This window comes from Taudactylus pleione, unplaced genomic scaffold, assembly GCF_031769625.1.
Source record: "Taudactylus pleione unplaced genomic scaffold, aTauple2 ptg000397bl, whole genome shotgun sequence".
Taxonomy (NCBI): domain Eukaryota; kingdom Metazoa; phylum Chordata; class Amphibia; order Anura; family Myobatrachidae; genus Taudactylus; species Taudactylus pleione.
Genome location: NW_028284799.1, coordinates 709,311 through 731,919, shown reverse-complemented (window position 1 = coordinate 731,919; position 22,609 = coordinate 709,311). Strand labels below are relative to the sequence as shown.

The window sequence follows — 22,609 nt, the reverse complement described above, 5'->3', positions numbered from 1 at the left end:
CCCCCTTAGAAAAAAAGATCTGGGGAGGGGACTGTGAGCCCCTCAGCCCGGCGCAAATCCAGGGGGGGCGCGATCTGTGTGATCGCCTCTCCAAAAAGGAAGAAGAGATGAGACTGGTACTACTCAGGAGCTTCTGCTGGGTTTTCTTAAACTCTGAACAGCCCTTAGTGGATTTTATACATTATAAACATTAACTGTTTTTGATTCAAAACTTTTTTCTACCTCTTTGACACCAACCTCATGCTGGGCTAGCACTATTCCTATGGATTAATGCATAAGACATAAGGTGACTAAGTTTTTTTAATTTAGCAGCAATCTCGCTGAAATCCTGCCAGTTCCTTAAAATCAGAATTTATTACATAACCCCACATGTCGACATTATTGTTTTAACTTTCTGAATGTCGACATTCTTAAGTCTACATGATGAACATATTCCAATGATAAGATAACTCACAAATAGCTGCTCTTAATTCTCTCCTGTTAGTATAAAAACGACAAACTAAAAAAGGAAAAGGCAGTTCTGTCTCTGATCTTGGCTAGATGATGACATTGCTGCAGATCCTGTGTGCTCAAGTATTTCTGTCAACAACACCATTAACTAAGCCCCTCGATTTCCGAATAAATAAAGGCATCTGGGTCTGTTGCTCAGCACTGTTTGCATACTTAAACCTCATACATAGATAAATGTGCAGTGGACCACATTTGCATATTAATGAAGATCTAATTGCTCTTTGCAGTAATTTCTGTAGCAAATTACTTTACTACTGTTTGCACAGAAATGTTCTTTGCTGGAAGAGATTAGAAACTGTATAACATTTTTAGTTAAGGTTAATGTTTTGGTGGCCAGTCTTTCTGTAGGTAACAATTTGTTCTCATTTGTATCTCTGCTACAAATGCCTTAGGGACTGATGTCCCTTTCTTCAGGACAGCATTATTATTATTATTATTATTATTATTATATACTATTACCAAAATGTGTACCTGCAAAGTAATTTACACATACATTGGGAGGTATCCAATTAGCAGCACTAAAGTAGCATTGCTAATTGATCGTGGCGGGGCTATCCTATTAGCCCCGAAGTACCGCCCGACGCCGGCACTTATTGTGGATATTTTTTGGGACCTGATGTGTCCCGAAAAATAATCCACGATAAGTGCCGTTTTTTCACCACCTAAATGGCGAAAACACATAGGTCCGTGAACTTATCGCAGGTCCTATGTGTTTTCGGGTGAAAAAAAAATAGTTGAAAAATGGGGATAACTCGCAGAAAATCACAGTTTTTCGCCAATCGCGGCTATCCATTAGCGCCTGAACAATGTTTGGGGCTAATTGGATACACACCATTGGGTAACTATTTGCTTAGATCAGGTGCAATGATCATGTAGAATTAAATAAGGTCATTCCAAATTAAAGGGACATAAAAGGTAAACAAAGAAACCCTGCTTTAAATTGAAGTTAATCATGTACTGTTCAGTAGTAGTGACTAACAACATAACCTAAATAGCTGCAATTTGAATGGATGAGCAAAACTTCAGTATAACATCAACCCTGGAGCTGAAACGTCTGTGTCACTTTATGTTACTAATGATTTCTAACAGTCGGAGGGCTTTAACGGTTATAAAGATTTCTATTTGCTTTGATGTTTGGAATTTTCTCACTGCGTATTTTTCTAAGTTAGCTTGATATTTACCACTGATAAAAATTAAATTTAGCACATGTCCTTTACAGAATACAAAGGCAATGTATAAAAATAAAGTGTGAATAAATAAACTAAAAGCAAACATCTGTTCATTTTTTCTTGCTGTAAATTCAAAAAGAGTGCAGCAACATTGTGTCAGCAGATTATAAAGACTGGCAGTGGTTCATTGGCTAGCGGCCAAGTTTTACTGTACTGAAAATGGAAAGGTGGGTGATGGAAGAGCCCATATCACTATCTTTTCTGGTCAGCTCAATTCTCTGACACGCAAGTATAGTATGTTATATTTGTTTAAGAAATCTGCTTATGCTTCACTTCCATCAGGGTGGAGCAGAAAACTGAATAAAAGTAATTCTAACATTAACAGCAAATTAATTGTAATTTAATTGACAGGATATGATTTATAACTTATGCTCCATTTTACATTACTATTGTGGCCAAACACAGCAGTGTTGGAATTTTAATGACTGAGTACAAGTTATGCTCGGGCAAGTCCTCAACATGATCCCAATTAATTAAGCAGGGATGCAATGGGATACACACCCAGCTAATGCCTTGGGCAAACACCAATGGCTTGTCTAGGTTTTTCCCACACAAAGAACCTCATATTCATCCAACTTTTTGGACATAAATAAGATATTTTAAATGAGGTATATTAGGAATTCATACCACAAAGAAATAATAATCTTTTTGAAGTTAACTTTTGATGGCCAAGCTCTCAACCATAGGTTTATAAGAAGGATGTTAATTACAGTCATTATTTTAGAGTACAGAACGAGAATCATGATTTTGTACATAGATCTATATATAAAATAATTATGTGATTGATTACTTTTGTGAGTCCTTCATTATCTGTTTTTATAAAATACAAATAAACTGCATGTATTATTTACCGTACATTCACAGTCATTTTTAAAATTGTCACTACTTGACTTTTCAACCTTTAATTATTATATAGAAAATTGCAGTTCTTGAAATTATTCAACATGCTATGGCTGCAAATCTGGAATATACTCACATTTACAATAAGCTAGTAAACCTTACAGCTCCCCCACATTTTCTTAGAGCTATTATGTGGAGTGTGGTGCTCTGCGCTCCTGTGCCTGACTGAGTATTTAAGAAATGTTTAGACCTAATACCTGTGGTCCCTTCCTAGTCACTAAAGTAATATTGTGAATTTAAGCTATATGAGTAGCTGTAGTGGGTGCAAATAGGTCTCAAGTATGTATATATTATACAATAAATATTGATATGTAAAATTGTGAATTTTATTGTTTATTGTTGTTATACACATTTTGAAATAAAATAATGTACTGGTTATGCACTAATATTGATTGACACAAATAGATATGTTTATTAAAGCAGGGTGAGTAAAAAGGTTTTCAAGGAAACAAAGTGATAAAATATAAAATCTCAGAGACTGAAATATATTCTATATAATGTAATAATCAAAAATAAATATATGAAAAAATATATTCCAATACAAAATACAATAAAAAATATATGGAAAATGCAGTTTTATACTGTGTTGGGAAGTTCAAAGTTCCTGATCAAACTGGTGGCAGTGTTGAAAACTGTCCATATGGATTGCCAGTAATTGCTGTTAGGTTTTTGTCCCAAACAATAAGGTGTTTGTTCTGGTAAAGGTCTTGGTGCGCGCACCTCCTACCTTTCATGTGTACCTTTGATTGTCTTCTTAGGTGTCACTCGGGTTACCTTCTCAGGGATTTTTGAATGGAGAATGGACCTCCTGGTGGTGTATGTTCTTTTGACTGAAGGTACACTCATCTGTCTGGTTTTCTCTGTGTACCTCTCACTCTGCCTTTGGCAGAGCTCTTGCCAGCGTTGCGGTGGAGCAATGGGTGCAGGGTCCGCTGTCTGTTGAGTGTTGTTTGTGGGTCTCATAATGGGGGCGTGACAACGCATTTCTCCCAACTAATATTACTGGGCTTTCTCAAAAACATGGGATGTTTTTGTGGGGGGCAGGTGTAGATGGTCTTATATGCTGATATGCCTGTTCATTGGTGAGGACTAATAGACCCTTTCTTTCCATAAATGTTGTGCATCTTTCTATTCAGCCATGAGTTTGCAGGTCATAATATAAATAAGAAAATCTATACTGTTGTGTCTGAAACTAATGTTCAGATATATGCTTGCACATATGATTATGATGCATTTTACATGTTGCATTCAAAATATTACAAACATGAAATTAAATACATTTTATTGAATAGACACATTCTATACAGTACAACAAAATATATCTAATAGTGTGTTGTAAATACATTAAACATCAACTGATGGTATTCATCTCTGATGACTTAGCAATTTTAGTGATATGTTGTGATGTATTGAATTTTAACTCAGGTGATGTTACATAGTTTTTTTGTAAAGTATAGTGGTGTACAAATATTGTATTGTTTTGTTAACTGTATTGTATTAATGTATTTTATTATTTTTTTTATTTTGTTTTTGTTTTAGGCTTATATATATATAGCTCAGTTTTTCTTTAATCTGAAATTCCTTATCAGTAGTATGTAAGATGAATTTTAGAGTTGGTATTGTATGTTTTTTTCCAGTCACCTTGCGGCCTTACATCTGTTGCAGCTGTAAAGACAAACTTTGGTCTCTTTTAAAATATATCTCACAATAGGCCCTCTTTGTGTGGATGGAACCATCCTCAATGTAGATGGTGAGTAAAAGACATCAATTGTATGTGGGCTGTTTGTAGTGTAACTCTAGATTTCTATCATGTTTATTGATGTAAGTTGTGAACTCCTCCAATTGATGTGTGGCTTCTTTTCATATAATAATTATGTATCTATATATTGTGATCTTTAAATGGGTTATTGTCCCAAATGACCTCTGACTCCCTTTTTCCCATAAACAGGTTTGCCTAGCTGGGGACAAATTTAGTCCCCATAACTGTGCCATGAACTTGTTTATAGTGGGAGCTGTCATACCAAAAATAGTTGTAGTGCAGAATGAGTTCTGGTAGGTCAAAATATGGCACAAATCAGCAACATCAAAACATAAAGGACAATGGACCTCAGCAATAGTACACATAAACAATTACTTGCGTACCCAAATATATTATAAAGATAATTTAAAAAAATCAAAAAACTATTTGAAAACAATAAAAAATGAAAAAAAATTGTAAAAAAACAAATACTGATTTTGCTGAAATACTAGAACTCATTAACGCATTGTAGGAGTTGAACTCAATTAGAACCCTACGGGCAACAGTGTCTTATTCGTAGATCCACCATGCTTCTCATTTGCATAAAAACTCCTCATAGTCACCACTAGGGATGTGGTCAATCAACATACATTTGAGACTAGAAACAGAGTGTTTCATGATAGCAAAGTGTCGAGCAACTGGCTTATTAGAGTCGTTAGTTGACAACACACTTCTAATAGAAGAACGATGGTTGGCCATATGTTCCCTAAAATTTCGGTTGTCCCCGCATAATAGTGTCCACAAAGACAGATGATTAAGTATAGCACATGATCATTGGTACAATGTAATTTATGGCAAATCTTTATTTTACTTCCACTATGTGGATGTGCAAAATGTGTGCCAACTAGCATTGAGTGACAAGTTATGCAATCAGCACATCTAAAACAGCCATTCTTGCGTGAGGGTAACCAGGAACTTTGCAAATGTTGTGAATGATTTGTTGGTTCATTAGAAGTTGCTTCAAATTAGCACCTCAGCGATAGGAACACATATGAGGTCTTTCACTAATCCATTTAAAAATTGGATCCATGGTGATAATAGGCCAAAACTTTTTGTATGTCTTATGTGCGTGGTTGGATGCAACGTCAAAGGTAGTTGTTCCGATAATTCTACCTTTGTCCAGAGTGTCCTTAGGTCTATTTACTACCTGTGAGTGCCTAGATCTCACCTTAGAGAGACATCTCTGTATTGTAGATGTAGAATAGCTTTTTGCAAGAAAATGTTGTCTCATTTCAGAGATTTGGGTCTCCATAGTCTCAAAAGAAGTGTTATTTTGTAACACCCGCATAAACTGCGATATGGGCATACTGTCTTTTAAACTCTCTGGGTGGTGACTCCTTGCATGCAACAGAGTGTTAAAATCTGTGTCCTTATGGAACAATTTAGAGCCCAGGTGACAGTCCTCATGGTAAACGGTCACATCAAGAAAATTCATAGATAGCTTATCAATTTGATGTGTAAAGCGTATTGGGTTGTCAAGAGCATTTTGGTAATTTACCATATCACTAAACTGAGATTGTGTGCCATTCCAAATCAAAAAAAGGTCATCTATGTAATACCCATAAAAAAATATCTTAGCACCAAATTCCGGAAATATGAATGTATTTTCATACTGACACATGTACAAATTTGCATATGAGGGGGCAAGTTTGGACCCCATGGAAGTTCCGATGTTTTGGATAAAGAAATTACTTCCATACATGAAGTGATTCTTCATGAGGACCAACCTTGCCAACTCAAGTAAACATTCAATAGGTGGACCATTGTGAGGACCCTTGACCAAAGCAAGATGCAATGCTTTGATACCTCCATCATGGGGTATAACAGTATAAAGAGAATTGATATCAATTGATGCCAACCAAGAAGATTCAGGTATCTCACCCAACTCAAAAAGTTTATAGAGAAATCAGTGGTGGTGTGGATATATCCCTGCATCTTATGGACATAGGTTTGCAAGAAGCTATCCATGAACACAGCAAGTGGTTGTAATACTGAAACTCGAGCCAATATTATCGGACGACCAGGTGGTTCAGCCAAACTTTTGTGGATTTTAGAGAGCGTATAGATAATAGGACACACTGGGTGCTCAACCTTCAAAAATCTGTCAATCTTAACATCCAACCAGTTGTGTTGAACCACTAGGTCAATCGTACGGTCAACAGTCCGTTTAGCCTCAAACATAGGGTTAACACTAAGCCTTGTATAGACTGTAGTATCATATAGCTGTCTGCTCAATTCTCGATCATAGGCATGCCAGCCTTGACCGACAACAGCACTGCCTTTAGCAGCATGTCGAATTACCAGCCTATCATTGCTCATTAGATTTCTAAAGGCTGACCTTTGTACAGCAGATAGATTGTTATATCTAGCTGATAACTGTAAGACATTTCAGGTTCAGCTAATCTCAAAAAGGCCTATATACTGGTATTTAAGGATGGAGGATCAAACATACTTGGTTTAACAAAATTATTTTTAGTAGTCTCAATGTCTCCAGGGTTGCCTGAGAAAAACTCCCTTAACCTTAGTTTTCTTCCAAATTTGAAATGGTCAACAGACCAGCGGAAGTTATCATGTTTGACAGTGGGTACAAAGGATAGGCCCATACTAAGCAGACTAGTTTCAGCTTCAGATAAAATAATGCTAGATAAATTGAAGACCGAGGTTATAATCTCCTCCCCCTTCCTATTCTTTTTGGAACCGCCCCTCCTCGTGGGATATCTATATCGCGATTTTTTGAGGTATCTATGTTGGTCCTGGTATTGTGGGCTTAAACAAAAACGCTTAGGGATCTATTCTCAGAGACATCACTGTCGGAGTTCAACTGGGGAGAGGCAGTGTCTAATTGTTGGATTCTTAAGTTAAGGAATGTAGGATTTCTACAAGTGTAGATGTTCTAGTGTCACCTCTTAACCATCTGTATACCTAATTATTAGAGTAATCAGCATTAACTGTGCTGAGTTTTTTACGTTTGAATGCTACTAAATCTTGTTGGTAGGTATTTAGTTGATCTTTTAATTTACCTACCCAATCGTCTGTTTTGTTGCTAGACAAAGCAGATAAATGGGCGATATTAAATACTGAGATGTCATTATGCACTTTAGTAAGTTCTGCCCCAACCTCTTTGATGACCAATAAGATGAGATCAAATGAACATTTATTAAGGATGCCGCACCATTTAGTGCAAAGGCGAGATTATTCCACCCAATAGTGGGGGTATTACTGACCCAGACTCCTCTTGGAATCTTTTTATTCTTAAAATAATCAGACAAAAACTGCCCATGTAATGTGAGGTCCACCTCTCACTCCCCTCAGCATGTAGCACCTCTCTCCCCCTGTAGCACCTCACTCACTCCCTTCAGTCACCATATAGCACCTTTCACTCACCACCCTCACCATGTAGAACCTCACTCTCCCTGTAGCACCTCACTGACTCCCCTCAGCCATCCGAGGGAGGGGAATGCACAAAAATGGATAGACGGCGCTATTGTCATACAGCAGATAAAAATAATGGAAACAATATATATATCTCTTCAATAAGAATGTTTAATTAATGTTAATAAACACATATGAATAAATAATCCCAATAGGGATTCCTAAAAATATATAATCCTAAAAGACATATATAAACAAAAATGGACAATAAAGCATATGAATAAACAACCGGTGAAGAGTGATCTCCGATTCCCACTAATGCGGGGTGCAAAACTGCCCCTATCTGGATCCAATGATATGGGGCTATGCACAATTAGTCACTAGTTTGCTGTTTCCCAGAGATACAATGTTGCAAACACGCCACAGTTGGTAATGGCAACACTAGTGTAGACCCCAGTGCAAGTAAGCTGGACTTCAGATGGAGGAAACGCTGATGGTCAAACAGTACTGGAGCAATAGTATGAATAAAAGCTCAACAGTACTCACGATCCTCTGTTAGTCCAAGCCGCTGCACTGATATCAAATGCAGCCTCCATTACTGTCAGCAGTCATATCAGACTGAAATGGAGCTGCTGTCCCAACAGGGTCCCCTGTTCTCTGAACCGCTCTGGCCGTGAGCTGCGTGCAGCGTCAGTGACTGTGGTGGCTATGCTCCGGAACCGAATGGAGGGCTGGCCACTGCTCAGCTCTACTTGTCCCGTGGCCCGATGGAACTTGCTCCCTCACATACGTCCTGGCAATCGCTGCACGTGGAATAAACAGTCGGACAGCTCAGGGAGAGAAGAACAGCAGACGAATATCTTGCACTGAGGCAGCCGCTGGGGGATGGGATCACTTCACCGGCAAGCACAACCGTGCCCTCAACGTGTTTCTCCGCACTAGGCGGCTTTATCAAGAGGCAGATGTGTTTTTTACGTTTGAATGCTACTAAATCTTGTTGGTAGGTATTTAGTTGATCTTTTAATTTACCAACCCAATCGTCTGTTTTGTTGCTAGACAAAGCAGATAAATGGGCGATATTAAATACTGAGATGTCATTATGCACTTTAGTAAGTTCTGCCCCAACCTCTTTGATGACCAATAAGGTGAGATCAAATGAACATTTATTAAGGATGCCGCACCATTTAGTGCAAAGGCGAGATTGTTCCACCCAATAGTGGGGGTATTACTGACCCAGAATCCTCTTGGAATCTTTTTATTCTTAAAATAATCAGACAAAAACTGCCCATGTAATGTGAGGTCCACCTCTCACTCCCCTCAGCATGTAGCACCTCTCTCCCCCTGTAGCACCTCACTCACTCCCCTCAGTCACCATGTAGCACCTTTCACTCACCACCCTCACCATGTAGAACCTCACTCTCCCTGTAGCACCTCACTGACTCCCCTCAGCCATCCGAGGGAGGGGAGTGTATTGTTTGGGACAGTCTGGCCAGCACTGGGGGGGGGGGTGTCTGCATGTACTCAGCAGCGGGACTCGGGAGTGTGTTTGAGACTGTCTGAGTTATGACCGGCAGCAGTGGGGAGACTATGTTAGGGTTGGGTCTCGGGCTGGCACTGGGGGAGGGGGGGGGGCAGGTTGTACTTACCAGCATCAGCAGAAGCGAGAGTGTTTCCAGAGTCTGGTCTGTCCAACGCGGGCTTCTCCTTCACTGCTTTTGGACTCACAAGATGATAACATCATCATCTTGCGAGTCTTTGAGATATTGCCGTGGGTGGCTCTGGCTCTCCTCAGTACGGAACTCCAGGTAAGACTTGAAGGATTAAATAAACTTTTTTTTAAATAATAAAAATTATATTGACCTCATCTTTAAAAAAAAAATCTGAAAATAAAAAGGTGCAGATTGCTTGCTGGAACTCGGGCCCAAACAGCAAGCCCCATAGCACCTGCACCTCCTGCAGTAGCTATGCTACTGTGTGCAGTGCTCTGGCAGTGAGGGGGTTAGTACTGCAGCAGAGAGCATTCGCCCTCAGGGTGTCGCAGGAGAAGAGATATGGCGCTGATGCAGCAGTCCATTTAGATGGCACTACAGGCTTTCTGCAGATGCCAGAATGCTTGAATATTAATGGTCTTGTCAGCACAGGGTCACAGCCTTTCAATACAGAGTTACCTCATGGAGTCAGACCACATCCTTGTCGCAATATGAAGCTGAATACTCAGAGGTCCGTGTGAGCCCAGTGGCATCACATGACCAGGAGGCGAAGGTCTCAAGCAGCGATTGGATGAGGAGATGCTGCCATTCATGGTGATTGGTTTGGGAGAAGCAGAGGATGTTATTGGGCTGGCTGCTGCATCACACACAGCACATCCTGCAGGACCCTGTCATTTTTAAAAAGTGAATTTTTCACCACCTGGGGCATGTAAATATGCCTATAGCACGTATTTTGCAATCATTGCATATATATGTAATCTTTTCAGCCTTCTATCTGCCCCCTTACCCTAATGCCTGCCTGCACCTAGCCAACCACTTCAACTTGTCTCTCTTCACTGACTTCTTCCACTCATCTTTGCACCAACCTCCTGTTGCCTCCATCTTCCAAAAACTCACAAGCTTGCCTCTCTGAGCGCCTTGTCTATTATTGTCTTACAAGGTTCTTCACCTGAAAATGTAGAACACCGCACAGATTCTACTCGACAACCCTCTTAAAAATACACACTTGATATATTGTCTCAATAATTTATGTGTGAAGGGGGTGTGCTACCTACTGCCATGATTCATACATACAGCAGAAAAGGGGAAAGAGGTAGTATATAGGTGCACCAGTCGAGTAATTTTGTAATTTATTAAAACATTACTTTTATTAGTATTCATTAGAATATAAACCCCTCTACAACTATTAACGGTGAAATATTAAAATAATGTAGATTAAAGAAAGAAATTGAGAATTAAAAATAGTAAGCCAAGGGTTTTGTGACTGCATTGGGCAGACTAATATTAATAAACTCTTCTTGAGAGATCAACTGTCCAATCTGTGATCAATAATTCAATTAATTGTACATCTGTATTGGTCCATATATTGAATCCTTTTTGTGAGTTTTCAAAGTATTTAATGCATGTGAGTAAATACTGCGACTATCTTTAATAACAACTCTAAATTGAGTCATATGGTTATACCCTTAAATTGGCAGATACAGTAGACATATCCTAAATGCAGACGTTGTCTATAATAAGGAATCTTAAATGTAGCTGACTGATTCCAGGTTGAATCACTGTATGGTGTTATGGTTCAGCATAGTTCTACTGAGCAGATAGTGACATTCTTGCTGCTGATCATTAATATCAAATTGTTGCAACTTCTATTGAATCTGCAACATCTGTAACTATCTAACAATTAGTATCTACTGATAGTATAGCTGCATTTAGACCGTGCGTGTCACAACAAATATATCTTATGTGATCTTACTTTCATGTCTGAACATTAATCGTCGCCACAATCATTAGCTGATTCCAAATTGATGTTCAATGATTCACTGTATAGTATTAGTATTCAGCACAGTTCTACTAAGCAAGTGATGACATTCTTGCTAGTATCTAATTGTGTCAAAGCTGTTGTGCGTTCGATTAATTCTACAATGTCAGCAAATAAATCGCTATTAGTATCTACTGGTTATATTTCTGGATACAAAGCATTGGTATCATAAAGATAATGTACTACCTTTATATTTAGGCATAATATCATCAATAAGGTAGTTTCCTTCTTAGTGATATATTCACACTGATAGTATATACAATATTAGCACTGATGTCTCACAAATATACAGCTTAGTTTCTGTTCACAGAGTTAATTAATCATGATCACATTCAATGGCACGGGACATGAAGCACATTCACAGAGCACACTAGCTCAGTGCTCATTTCCATGCTACAGTCCCTATTACTGTTTTCATTTTTATGCATTCGTCTATCATCTCTAAGACGTTAGAGGCTTCTGCTCAGCATGCTTAAGTATTCTAAGCCGTGATCGGCATAATTTGTTTAGCATGCAGTGAGGAGGACCCTTAGCAAGGTCCGATGCGCATTTCGCCTACGGCTTTTTCAAAGGCTCAACCTGATGGGTGTGTCTGCGTGGTTTACCCTTACCTTTCCTTGCCGGCCAATCGGAGCTCCGTAAGAACAGAGATTTGTAAGGCAGGAATAAACGTTGCTAGCCGATTCTAACAACAGACCTAAATAATGGATATCAGAGATAGTGATTCTGTATGGTAAAACCATGATCTTGATATTACACATCAATCCCTGTACAAGATCAGAGATTCATGAGGAGTATATTCATAAGGATTATATTCAATATTCTCGATGGGTAAACTCCAATAATTCAAATATGACAGTATGAAATATATTATTCCTAATGCTTACCCCAATGCCTGCCTGCACCTAGCCAACCACTTCAACTTGTCTCTCTTCACTGACTTCTTCCACTCATCTTTGCACCAACCTCCTTTTGCCTCCATCCTCCAAAAACTCACAAGCTTGCCTCTCTGAGCGCCTTGTCTATTATTGTCTTACAAGGTTCTTCACCTCTCACTTTTTCATCAATTACAACTTTGCAAACTCATAAAGGATATTTTGTTTTGTTTTCAATAACACTCTAGATATTTTTCTTGGGTAAAAAGTGATATAATTGAAAGCTCAGAGAGATCCATTAGTCAAAACAATACAACTGACTAAAGAGTTTTAAGATAGAAAATTTCAGAATTAACCGTCAAGTGAAATCCAGAAATCCTACAGAGAAGAGAGTTCGAAGGGAACTACACCTAGTTATTTCTGAACACAATACACATTAGTTGAAATGGCTCAAAGAGACCTTTTACAAGACAGCAGAAAAGAACTTCCAAGCTAATAAAAACTCTGCAGAATATTTCTCACCTATGACCCTAACATCATTGATTATACCAACATTCAGAGATTTCTTCCACATTAGAATCTTTATGTCCAAAGTTAACATCCCAAAACTCTCTCATCAACCGTCCAATCTTTCTGTGCAGAAATTACAGCAGTGAAATCAAAGATTTCCAATGCAGGCAAAGCCACGAGTGGAAAAAAATCTTGGTCCATCCCCTCCGAAGGTGGAAAATCTTATATATAAAATGCATTGGTTTGTTTGTCTGGTTATGTTTTTGGACACCTCTACATCAATTGGGATGAAACCAAAGCGAGTTGGTCCAGTTGAATCCTGTCCAGGTTTTAGGGGGGTTAGGGTCCCGGTGGGACCTCCCGTTTGTGTACGCTGGGCAGAACTTTGACACGGGGGAGCTTGTTCTGAGCCTTCCACTGGATAGATTTGGACGAAAACATTACAGAGTGGTAACATTGCATCCCAAAAGACATACTTGGGGGTTGAGATCCCGGTTTGACCTCCTGTTGGTTTATGCTGGATAGAACTTTGACCCAGGGAGCCTGTTCTGGGCCTTCCACTGGATGGATAAGCTGCATTTTATGTCTGCATTTTTGGTGCAAAATCCATCACTCATCCTCTTTGACACATCAAATAGTTATATCATACTATTCCTCTGCTCTCAGTGTTACAGCGAGACTGCCACCTACTCCTTAACAATTACTAAGTTCTATTGTTCTCAAATCAGTGCAGAGGGACTGTGACATGTATTGACACAGCGTGTGTCCTGACCAATCATGGTAGGGTCAGACAATTGAGGGCCGCATTGACAACATAGGCAGAAAGCCAACCAACATCAATGGTCCATATGAACATTAGTCTCGCTTCTTTGTTCACAGAAGTAGTAGTGTAATAGTGGGGGAGACACTTCTAGCGAGGGGGTACCAGATTACTATTAGCCAGACAATGGCTCTCTGGTCTAGGCATGCTGAGAAACATAAATACACATCAAGTTTACACTCTAGCACTCAATTACCACACTGCTGAGTGTCGGCATTTGGACAGCTCTTGGAGTGGGTAAATTACATTGAAACGCGTCTCAACTCTGGTAACTGCTAAATCACTAGTTTAATGCACATCACATTAAACTAGTAGGGTTACCTCAAGGAGCATTAACCCTTTTACTGCTGAATGGGACCACACCACATGGGTGGAACATGTATGTACACTAGTGACTCAAAAAGATTGGTTCCACATCTTGTAGCCCTATATCTAGGAGGGATTAAAGATCATCACCGTGGGGCAGCTCAGGCAGGAGCTCCACAAGGCATTCGGTATGATTTACCGATCGTCCTAAAGGTAAGTATAAACTAACCTAATTCTACCCCCTAACCCTAACCCTCCTTTAGGGTGCCTAACCCTAACCTCCCCCCCCTGTGCCTAACCATAATCCCCCCTCTAAGTGCCTAAACCTAACCCCCCTTCCCCGCCGCCTAAGCCTAAGTACCCCGATGGGTGCCTAACCCTAACCTCCCCCCAGAGGTGCCGAACCCTAACCCCCCCTAGCCCTAGCCTGACCCTAATATCCGCCCCCCCGCGCGGCTGTCCGCGCTTGGTACCCGGCATCCCTTTTATCTAGATTTAGACGCCTGTCATTAAACCCTCACTGGGATTAAGTAGTCGGGAAGTCGGCGGTCGGCATTGTGTCCGCCGGCTTCCTGAACGTATACCCTTCCACAAGTTGGGAAATAAATAATACTGCCATTAGCATTGGGATAATTATTGCTTGATTAGTGGAACTGTCAATTCTCAATATCTGACTTTAAACCAGTATGCCTGTATCTGTTTTTTATCTTTTCTATTTCTCTAGGGAATTGCTAACCATGAACCCACTTTTACTGAAGCAGTAAATGCTAATATATTTTTTTAAATGAACATTTAAGATTGTTTTTGCTTGCCAAACAAGGGGTATCCAATTAGCAGCACTAAAGTAGAGCTGCTAATTGATCGCAGCGGGGCTATCCTATTAGCCTGGAAGTGCCGCCCGACGCCGGCACTTATCGTTGTTATTTTTCTGGCCCTGATGTGTCCTGAAAAATAATCCATAATGTGCTGTTTTTTTACTACCTACATAGCGAAAACACATAGGTCCGCAAGCTTATCGCGGGTCCTGTGTGTTTTCGGGAGAACTATCCTATTATTTCGACCTAAAACATTGTCGTAAAACGATATCACCCATAGTCTTATATGGCAGTAATCTGTTTTGTTTTTTACAGTTTGTCATCTTTGCAAATAAGATATATTTTTTAAGTCCTTGGGAATTGCAGAGCAAGTCTGGAAGTTACAACTTAACTTCACGTTTTACAATATACTTGTAACAAGAATATTACTGTGCAATATGTATATGTGTGGCAGTCAATATAATTGCTTCACTTACTACGTAATATAGATGATTTACTTTACCACACATCACACATGGAGTTGCAAAGCTCTGGTTCAAAACAGATTATTCTAGCAGCCACAGCCTATTTCTAAGGCTATTGCAAATGCATACATATACAATATATCTTATATAGGGATGTAGTCGGGATCCCGGCACCAGTTTCCCAACCGTCAGCATCCCAAAGGTAAGTATTGGGGTGTTAGGGGGAGGTTAGCATTAGGTAGCGGGGTTAGGGTTAGGCATTAGGGGTGGGTTAGGTTTAGGCACCGGGGAGGGGGTGTTTGGTTTAGGATGCGGGGAAGGGGAGGTTAGGTTTAGGAACTAAGGAGGGGGGGTTAGGTTTAGGTACCAGAGAGGGAGGATTAAGGTTAGGGTAGGGGTTAGGGAAAATACCAGCCGTTCCTATGGGTGTCCATAAATATTATCAAATACATGTAAAAACATACCATATATAGGTTTTCTATTTTCCAAACAATTTATTTTGTTTAAAATTATGCAATTACGTGTAAAATGATACTTAACAAAAGCTGGTGCACAATTATTTACATTCATATGATTTTTAATACAGTACCTATCAAACAGGGGGAAAACAGCCCATCCTAGTGGTGCATGGAGCTCCAGCTCTTGTCCATTCTGGGATATCACATGGCCACGTTGGTCACTTCTGGCATGCGGGATATATGTAGCAGCCATACCAAATATTTGAACTAGAAGCACAGTGTTACTATCCAAATAGGGATGCAGCACCTAAAGAAAATGATTTAGGCAAATTAAAATAGCAGATGTATACCTTACATTGTAAACATATTCATAGCACATCCTGTGAACTTAATTTTCTTTAATGAAAGAACAAACTACTTTAAGAAGAAACAAACAGCAGCAATATTCCCAGGAAATCAGTAAATAGCAATAAATTATATCTCATAACTTGTAGAATTGTATTGGGGTATCATGGTAGAATAAATACTGTAAAAATAGATCATGAGGGGATAACAGTACTCATGGTTATTCTTTTAATTCTATTCGGCATGTTACTGTAACTAAAAATGGAGCACTTTACTTTTGGATAAATTGTGCAACTCAGTGCAAGCACATATGGCTTATTTAGGTCACCTAAGGCCTACACAGGTTGAATCTGTAGTGTTATTAGAATTGCAATAATAAGCATGGACACCAGGTGGTGCATGCAATAAATGTAATTTCTCATATTACGCATGAGCAGAAATTTTGTGATACCATGCAATTATTTTTGCATAAATGTGTCTATTTATCGTCACGCCTGAGGGTTGGAACAGGCGTGGGAGGCTGAAATGGAGGATGATGGGCCCGAAGGCGAGGACAGGAATGCAATGTCTTTATTAGGAATGAGAACTGGAAATAAAAATAGTGTATAGATGAGCAGAATCAGGTTGGGACCGATGATGCTGGATTGTTGAGTAGGGCCGGAGTGACAGGTTATGCTGTACTGAAGAGCTTGATCGGGTTGAGACCAATGTTGTTGAATTGAAGAACTTAATTGATATGAGTCAGATATTAATGAATTGATGAACTTGGTCGGTTAGGACCGATGTTGACGAATTGAAGAACTTAATAAGTCCGATGTTGAGACCGATAGTTGGAGGAATCGGCTGGAAACAATGGCCCTCATTCAGAGCCGCTCGTTAGCGGCAGTACGCTCGTTCCGAGCGATGTTTGCACATCTGCGCATGCGTACGCTTTTTAGTACGCATGCGCGAACCAGTCAGTGCGGCCGAAAATCCTTTGTACGCTATATAGCGAGTGCCTGCTATTTTGAGTGACAGAATGAGGCGTATGTGGGTGGTAACAGGGGAAGGTGCTTGAAAATGGGGAGTGGAGATCCGAACGCAGGCGTGCTTAAAGGTCAAAACGGGCGTTTTATGGGTGTGTATATTTAAAACAGCAGCGTCATTGACCACGTCACTGGGTTATTTTATAGCCAGAACTGCACGCAAATTTGTGGTAGCAAACACCAACCACAAGAATAGCGAGCAGTTCATACGCTGGTCGATGTACTCGATTAATCTAATAAATAGCGGACATGACGTAGGATGCGTGCGGCCAGGGGGCGTTTTTAACAAATAAACGAGCGTATGTTTTGCTCGTTCGTTCAGACTTAGAGGTGTGAACACACTGCAATGTGCGTACGGATCATTTAAATAGCCACCCCTTGTTTTTAAACGAACGACCGCAAATAGCGTCCGGCTCTGAATGAGGGCCAATGGTGGCTGTAAGAAAAATTCTCAGTGGTAAAACCAGACTGGTGTGCAAGATGGTATAGAAGACTTCAAAACTAGGAATAAGATGAAAGGTGATAAAAGTGCACAATATCAATATATATATATATAAAAATATGAAAAAAAACATATAATCAAACCCGATTAAATCCAACACCAGATTTTGGCCCTCATTCAGAGCCACTCGCTAGCGGCAGTACGCTCGTTCCGAGCGATGTTCGCACATCTGCGCATGCGTACGGATCGTTATACGCATGCGCGAACCAGTCAGTGCGGCCGAAATTCATGTGCTCGCAAAATAGCGAATGCCTGATAATTTGAGTGACAGGATGAGGCGTATGTGGGTGGTAACAGGGGAAGGTGCTTGAAAACGGGGAGTGGAAATCAGAACGCAGGCGTGCTTAAAGGTCAAAACGGGCGTTTTATGGGTGTGCATATTTAAAACAGCAGCGTCATTGACCACGTCACTGGGTTTTTTTTAAGCCAGAACTGTTCGCAAAATTGTGGTAGCAAAAACCAACCACAAGAATAGCGAGCAGTTCATACGCTGGTCGATGTACTCGATTAATCTAATAAATAGCGGATATGACGTATGGTGCGAGCGGCCAGGGGGCGTTTTTAACAAATAAACGAGCGTATGTTTTACTCGCTCGTTCAGACTTAGAGGTGTGAACAGACTGCAATTTGCGAACGGATCATTTGAATAGCCACCCCTTGTTTTTGAACGAACGACCGCAAATAGCGAACGGCTCTGAATCAGGCCCTTTGTTCCAATAGCTGTAAACATTAGTCCTTCTTTTCATGTATGGTGGCTCCCAGGTGTCAAATAGGAATAAAATACAAAACACAAAAAGGAGCACTGTGAAGTACTATTTGAAAAACTTGCACTGGAAATCCCCTTTGTGTGTATGGAAAATAAAACGTGATGATAGTATATGATAGTCAGTCAGGACTAGCAGACCTCACCTGCAAGCAGCATTAAAAGGCTTACACTCTTTCCATGCCCATAGTTGGAATTTCACTACTGAGTTAAGCCGCATACACACTACACGATTTTTATGAACGATATAGACGATAACAATATCGTTCAATGATATATTGTTCATATCGTTAAGTGGGCCTGATTCAGAGATGTACGCTAACCCAATGGTTAGTGCACATCTCCGATGTTTGTAGGACTGCGCATGCACAGCAAGTGTAATGCGCATGTGCAGCTCTTTGACTGCAAGCCCGCTCGCAGTGTGTCCCAGCCGCAGCCTGATTGACAGGCTGCGGCGTTTGGGATGCGGAGCGGGGTTGTTCCCTGGCAGCGTTCCCGGAAACAGGGGCATGTCATCGATGACTTCCTTGCCTCGCAAGCTGCCAGGACCCGGCCAGGTTGTGGGAAGCTTTAGCTCCCGCAGCCTGGCCAATGGAACATCAACAACAATCGCGACCGATGGTTGCATTTGTTTCGATGGTGACCCCAGGCTGCGACCTGGGTCGCAGCGCTGGGATCACCCAAATGCAGCAAGGAGGTGCGTGACACCTCCTTCTGCATTTGCAATTTAAATGGACGGAATTGCACAGCCGCTTGTGTACGGCTGTGCAATTTCCGTCCATCTGACTCAGGCCCAGTGTATTTGCAGTGAACGACCAACGATGTGCACTCCCGTGGGTCATTAACAATGTCTTTTGTCGTCCGTACATGCTGGCCAATCTGACTATATCGTCAAGAATTGCCTGTTCAGAGATGTAGCAGGATGACTTCACTAAAAGATATCTATCAGTGTGTACACCCAATATCATTTGTCCTGCACTACAGAAAGTTCAAGGGAAATCTTTCACCAATATCGTTCATACAGCACATCGTCTAGTGCAGGGGTGTGCAATAAGCAGCCCACCAGCTGTTGTTGGACTACAAATCCCAGCATGCCTTGCAACAGTTTTAGCATGGCCAAATAGCAAAACAGTGGCAGGGCATTCTGGGATGTGTAGTTCTACAACAGCTGGGGGGCCGCTTATTGCCCACCCCTAGTCTAGTGTGTATAAGCCGTCAGTGCTTTAAAGCTTGCTTGTTTATAAACTTTGGCATCATCAATCACCATTCTACAGTCTCCAACTCAATAACTTTGGCTTTGTCCCTCATGATTCAACCCGCGCCAAACCACCAATATCTGCTTTGCCACTCATGACCCATCCTCTCAGATCTAAGCACCTTGGCTGGTCATTGTGTATCTCTGCTAACTCCAGCTAAGTGGTGCTCTCCTAAGAGTAACCAGTACTGTGACAAGGAAAAGCTGTATCTAGACATACAGCTGTGGATGTGTATGTCAAGATAAGGGCATTTGTGGATTGCAACATGGTGCATTTTCTGATAGGAAAAGCTGTTCAAATAGGGGTGTCATAGCAAAATAAGGGCTAGGCATATTTTTGCACTTAGTATCATATATTCCAACTGCTCATGTTTTGCCAGATAGTATAAATTTGCAGACATCTAAATGGGCAGCAGTTCAACTAAAATCCGTAATTTCTGAGCAGATAGGGTGGATTTTGGGTGATCAGTGTGGAGTTTGAGCAGATCGGAGATGGGGTTTATTGTATCCCAATTTTGTGTATCTAAATGTGGATGGAATACTTGTATTGTGCCACATGCAAAATAGAGATTTGGAGGTGCAGGACAAAATATTTGAATGAGATATAAGGGGTGGGGAAAGCACATTTACAAGGGCATAATTGGGCTAGAATAAAGTCACAGAACCTATACACTATATTTACAGCACTATTGTGCTTTATTATGCCAATGTATCTTTTCCCTTCCTGAATGTCTGAATATTATCTGACTCTGCACGTAAGGCCATGAAAAAGCTAATACCAGCGAAACGGGCGTTGGCTATTGGTCCCTGCCATGTGTTGCCGAATTGTACTAACGATACTGGATCAGAACCTCTATATACCTCTGCCTGTACCCTCTAAAACCCTTCCTATAAACCTCTAAGGATGACGCTAATTTGCGTACGCAGTCATACCATAAATAAAGACTTAGACGTGGAATCTGTGGTTCCAAAGCACAAGTGTTATTCAAGTAAAAGTTCAGACAGTTACACGCAATTGATCAAGACACAATTTAGGTGCAAAAGGAAAATAATACAGACCCAAGTACAGTATACATACGCAGGCGCTTCCGGACTCGGAGATAGGCATCAGCAAGAGACCCCTAGTCATACAGCGTTCAGCACGAAGACTGAGAACCAGCATTCGTGCACACATATTTATACCCCCCCAGAATAAACAGGACAATAGGGAAGTTTGTTGCTGATGTCATTGGTTCCCAGGGGAGAAGCATCTGTTACAGCACATTTAACAGGCTAGTTCAAATAGACTCTCCCTGCCTCTAACAGCTGGGGATCTTCCTCTTCATGCCCCCTGCAACATCCTAACAGTTGTTCCTGAAATATACATTTTGTTGCTTGTAGGCTCTGCGATCCATAACTCGAGAATGCATGATGTGATCTACCCCCCCACCGTAAACACCGGAATACTGTAAAAAGAGTACGCATCAGTACAACTCCAAACATGACTTGTTTAGCATGTATAATACCTTAGTTATCAAATATCTTTATTTCTCAGCATTTAAACTAACTGAACCAACTTAAATCATACACTTTAAAGCGTATTGAACCTTATGTGTGAATATGTAATGTGTGGGTATTCAGGGTTTGATATAAGGACGCTAGTTAACTTGGGGCAGATGCATGCGCATAAAGCTAATAAAACAGCGGTTTCATACAAAGTCCTATGCATTCGCTAATATGCGACTAGTTAACAGCGCAATTGTGTGTATTAATGTGTGTATGAGAAATGGTGAAAGATGCAAACGCATGGTCCTATTAATATTATCGCCACATGTACTAAAATGTGAGTTTATCTAAAATGGCGCTTAGGCGGCCATTCGCAAAATGGCGTCTTGCGATCAAATTTTCAAGATGGCGTCTTGTGGCCATTCACAAGATGGCGTCACCGCAATTACATTTTAAACTGAACTTGTCTCAGCCAATTATTCAGCTTCGACAGTACTTAGGAATATGTAGCGATTGTGTATTTACAGATATATGTGATATGTAAAGGACCAGCAATAATGAAATTGTTATAATATATACATGAAAGTCCTTACCTATACGATGTGTGCTTAAGTGCACACTCAGCTGGTTTACCGAGACATACTAGGAGACAGGAGCAATGTTGTATGGAATGAATCAAATAAAGATCTTTACGTGCAGAGTCATATAATATTTAGACATTCAGGAAGGGAAAAGATACATTGGCATAATCAAGCATAATAGTGCTGTAAATATACTGTCAGACAAACTAAATATCTCATGTCTCAATGTGAGAGAAATAAGTGCATATCTGCCTTGTGGAAATGGACAGCATGCTGCATTATACACTGATTAATCACCAAGCATTGAATGAGAACTTAGCTGTATGGTTATATATTATTGAATGGTTAATGGTGAGTAGATACATACTGTATGTGTCCTATGAAAAAGGACACTCGGTGCCGGCACAATATAAGCACTTTAAGAGCAAGCCTAATATCCCTTATATATCGTATCACAGGAAATGTACTGATGACAATAGTAGTGTAGCGCTCTGTGATAGTGAATGAGCTAATATAGTGAGAATATAACCTATTGATTAATGATGGGCAAACACGCATGTGTCCTATGAAAAAGGACATTCAGTGCCGATATAATACAAGCACTTTATGAGCAAGCCTGATATCCCCTATTCCTGTATCGATTAATAGCTGTGTACCAATATATAGCTGTCTAGGACATAATACAATCTAATTTAATTTATCCATACCGTATGACAGGAAAAGTACGTACTGAATGTATAATTAGATGGTCTGTGAAGATAATAGGACTGCAGCGTTGTATGCTGTGAGAGTATAACTTATTGATGTATGAAACATAATTGTCCTATGAGACAGAATAGGGTGTTGTGATATACCAGTCACCCCTTCTGTTTCCCTCTTTTATTAAAAGTATAGAGTAATAAGCAGACATATAAGACAATCAGGCTGAACTCATAAACTTGAGCAGACGCAGACAGCCTGTGTATCATTTTCGGTTTGGATATTTATGCTACCAGGACAGCTTGCAACATTGTGAATAATATGAGGTTGCATTTCTCTAACTAAATGTGCCTATCCACTAGGCGACCT

The 22,609-nt window shown here is 40.3% G+C and overlaps 1 protein-coding gene across 4 annotated transcripts in view; it reads right to left on the bottom strand.

Annotated features, from left to right (window-relative positions):
* The window catches only part of LOC148506705 (uncharacterized), a 383,360-nt gene that overhangs the window by 69,008 nt on the left and 291,743 nt on the right, over positions 1-22,609 (bottom strand). For all 4 annotated transcript variants that reach the window (XM_088446314.1, XM_088446317.1, XM_088446315.1 and 1 more), the window contains one exon: positions 15,717-15,892. In XM_088446314.1, the coding sequence (XP_088302440.1) occupies positions 15,717-15,892 (176 nt within the window). The remainder of the gene's footprint in view (positions 1-15,716; positions 15,893-22,609) is intronic.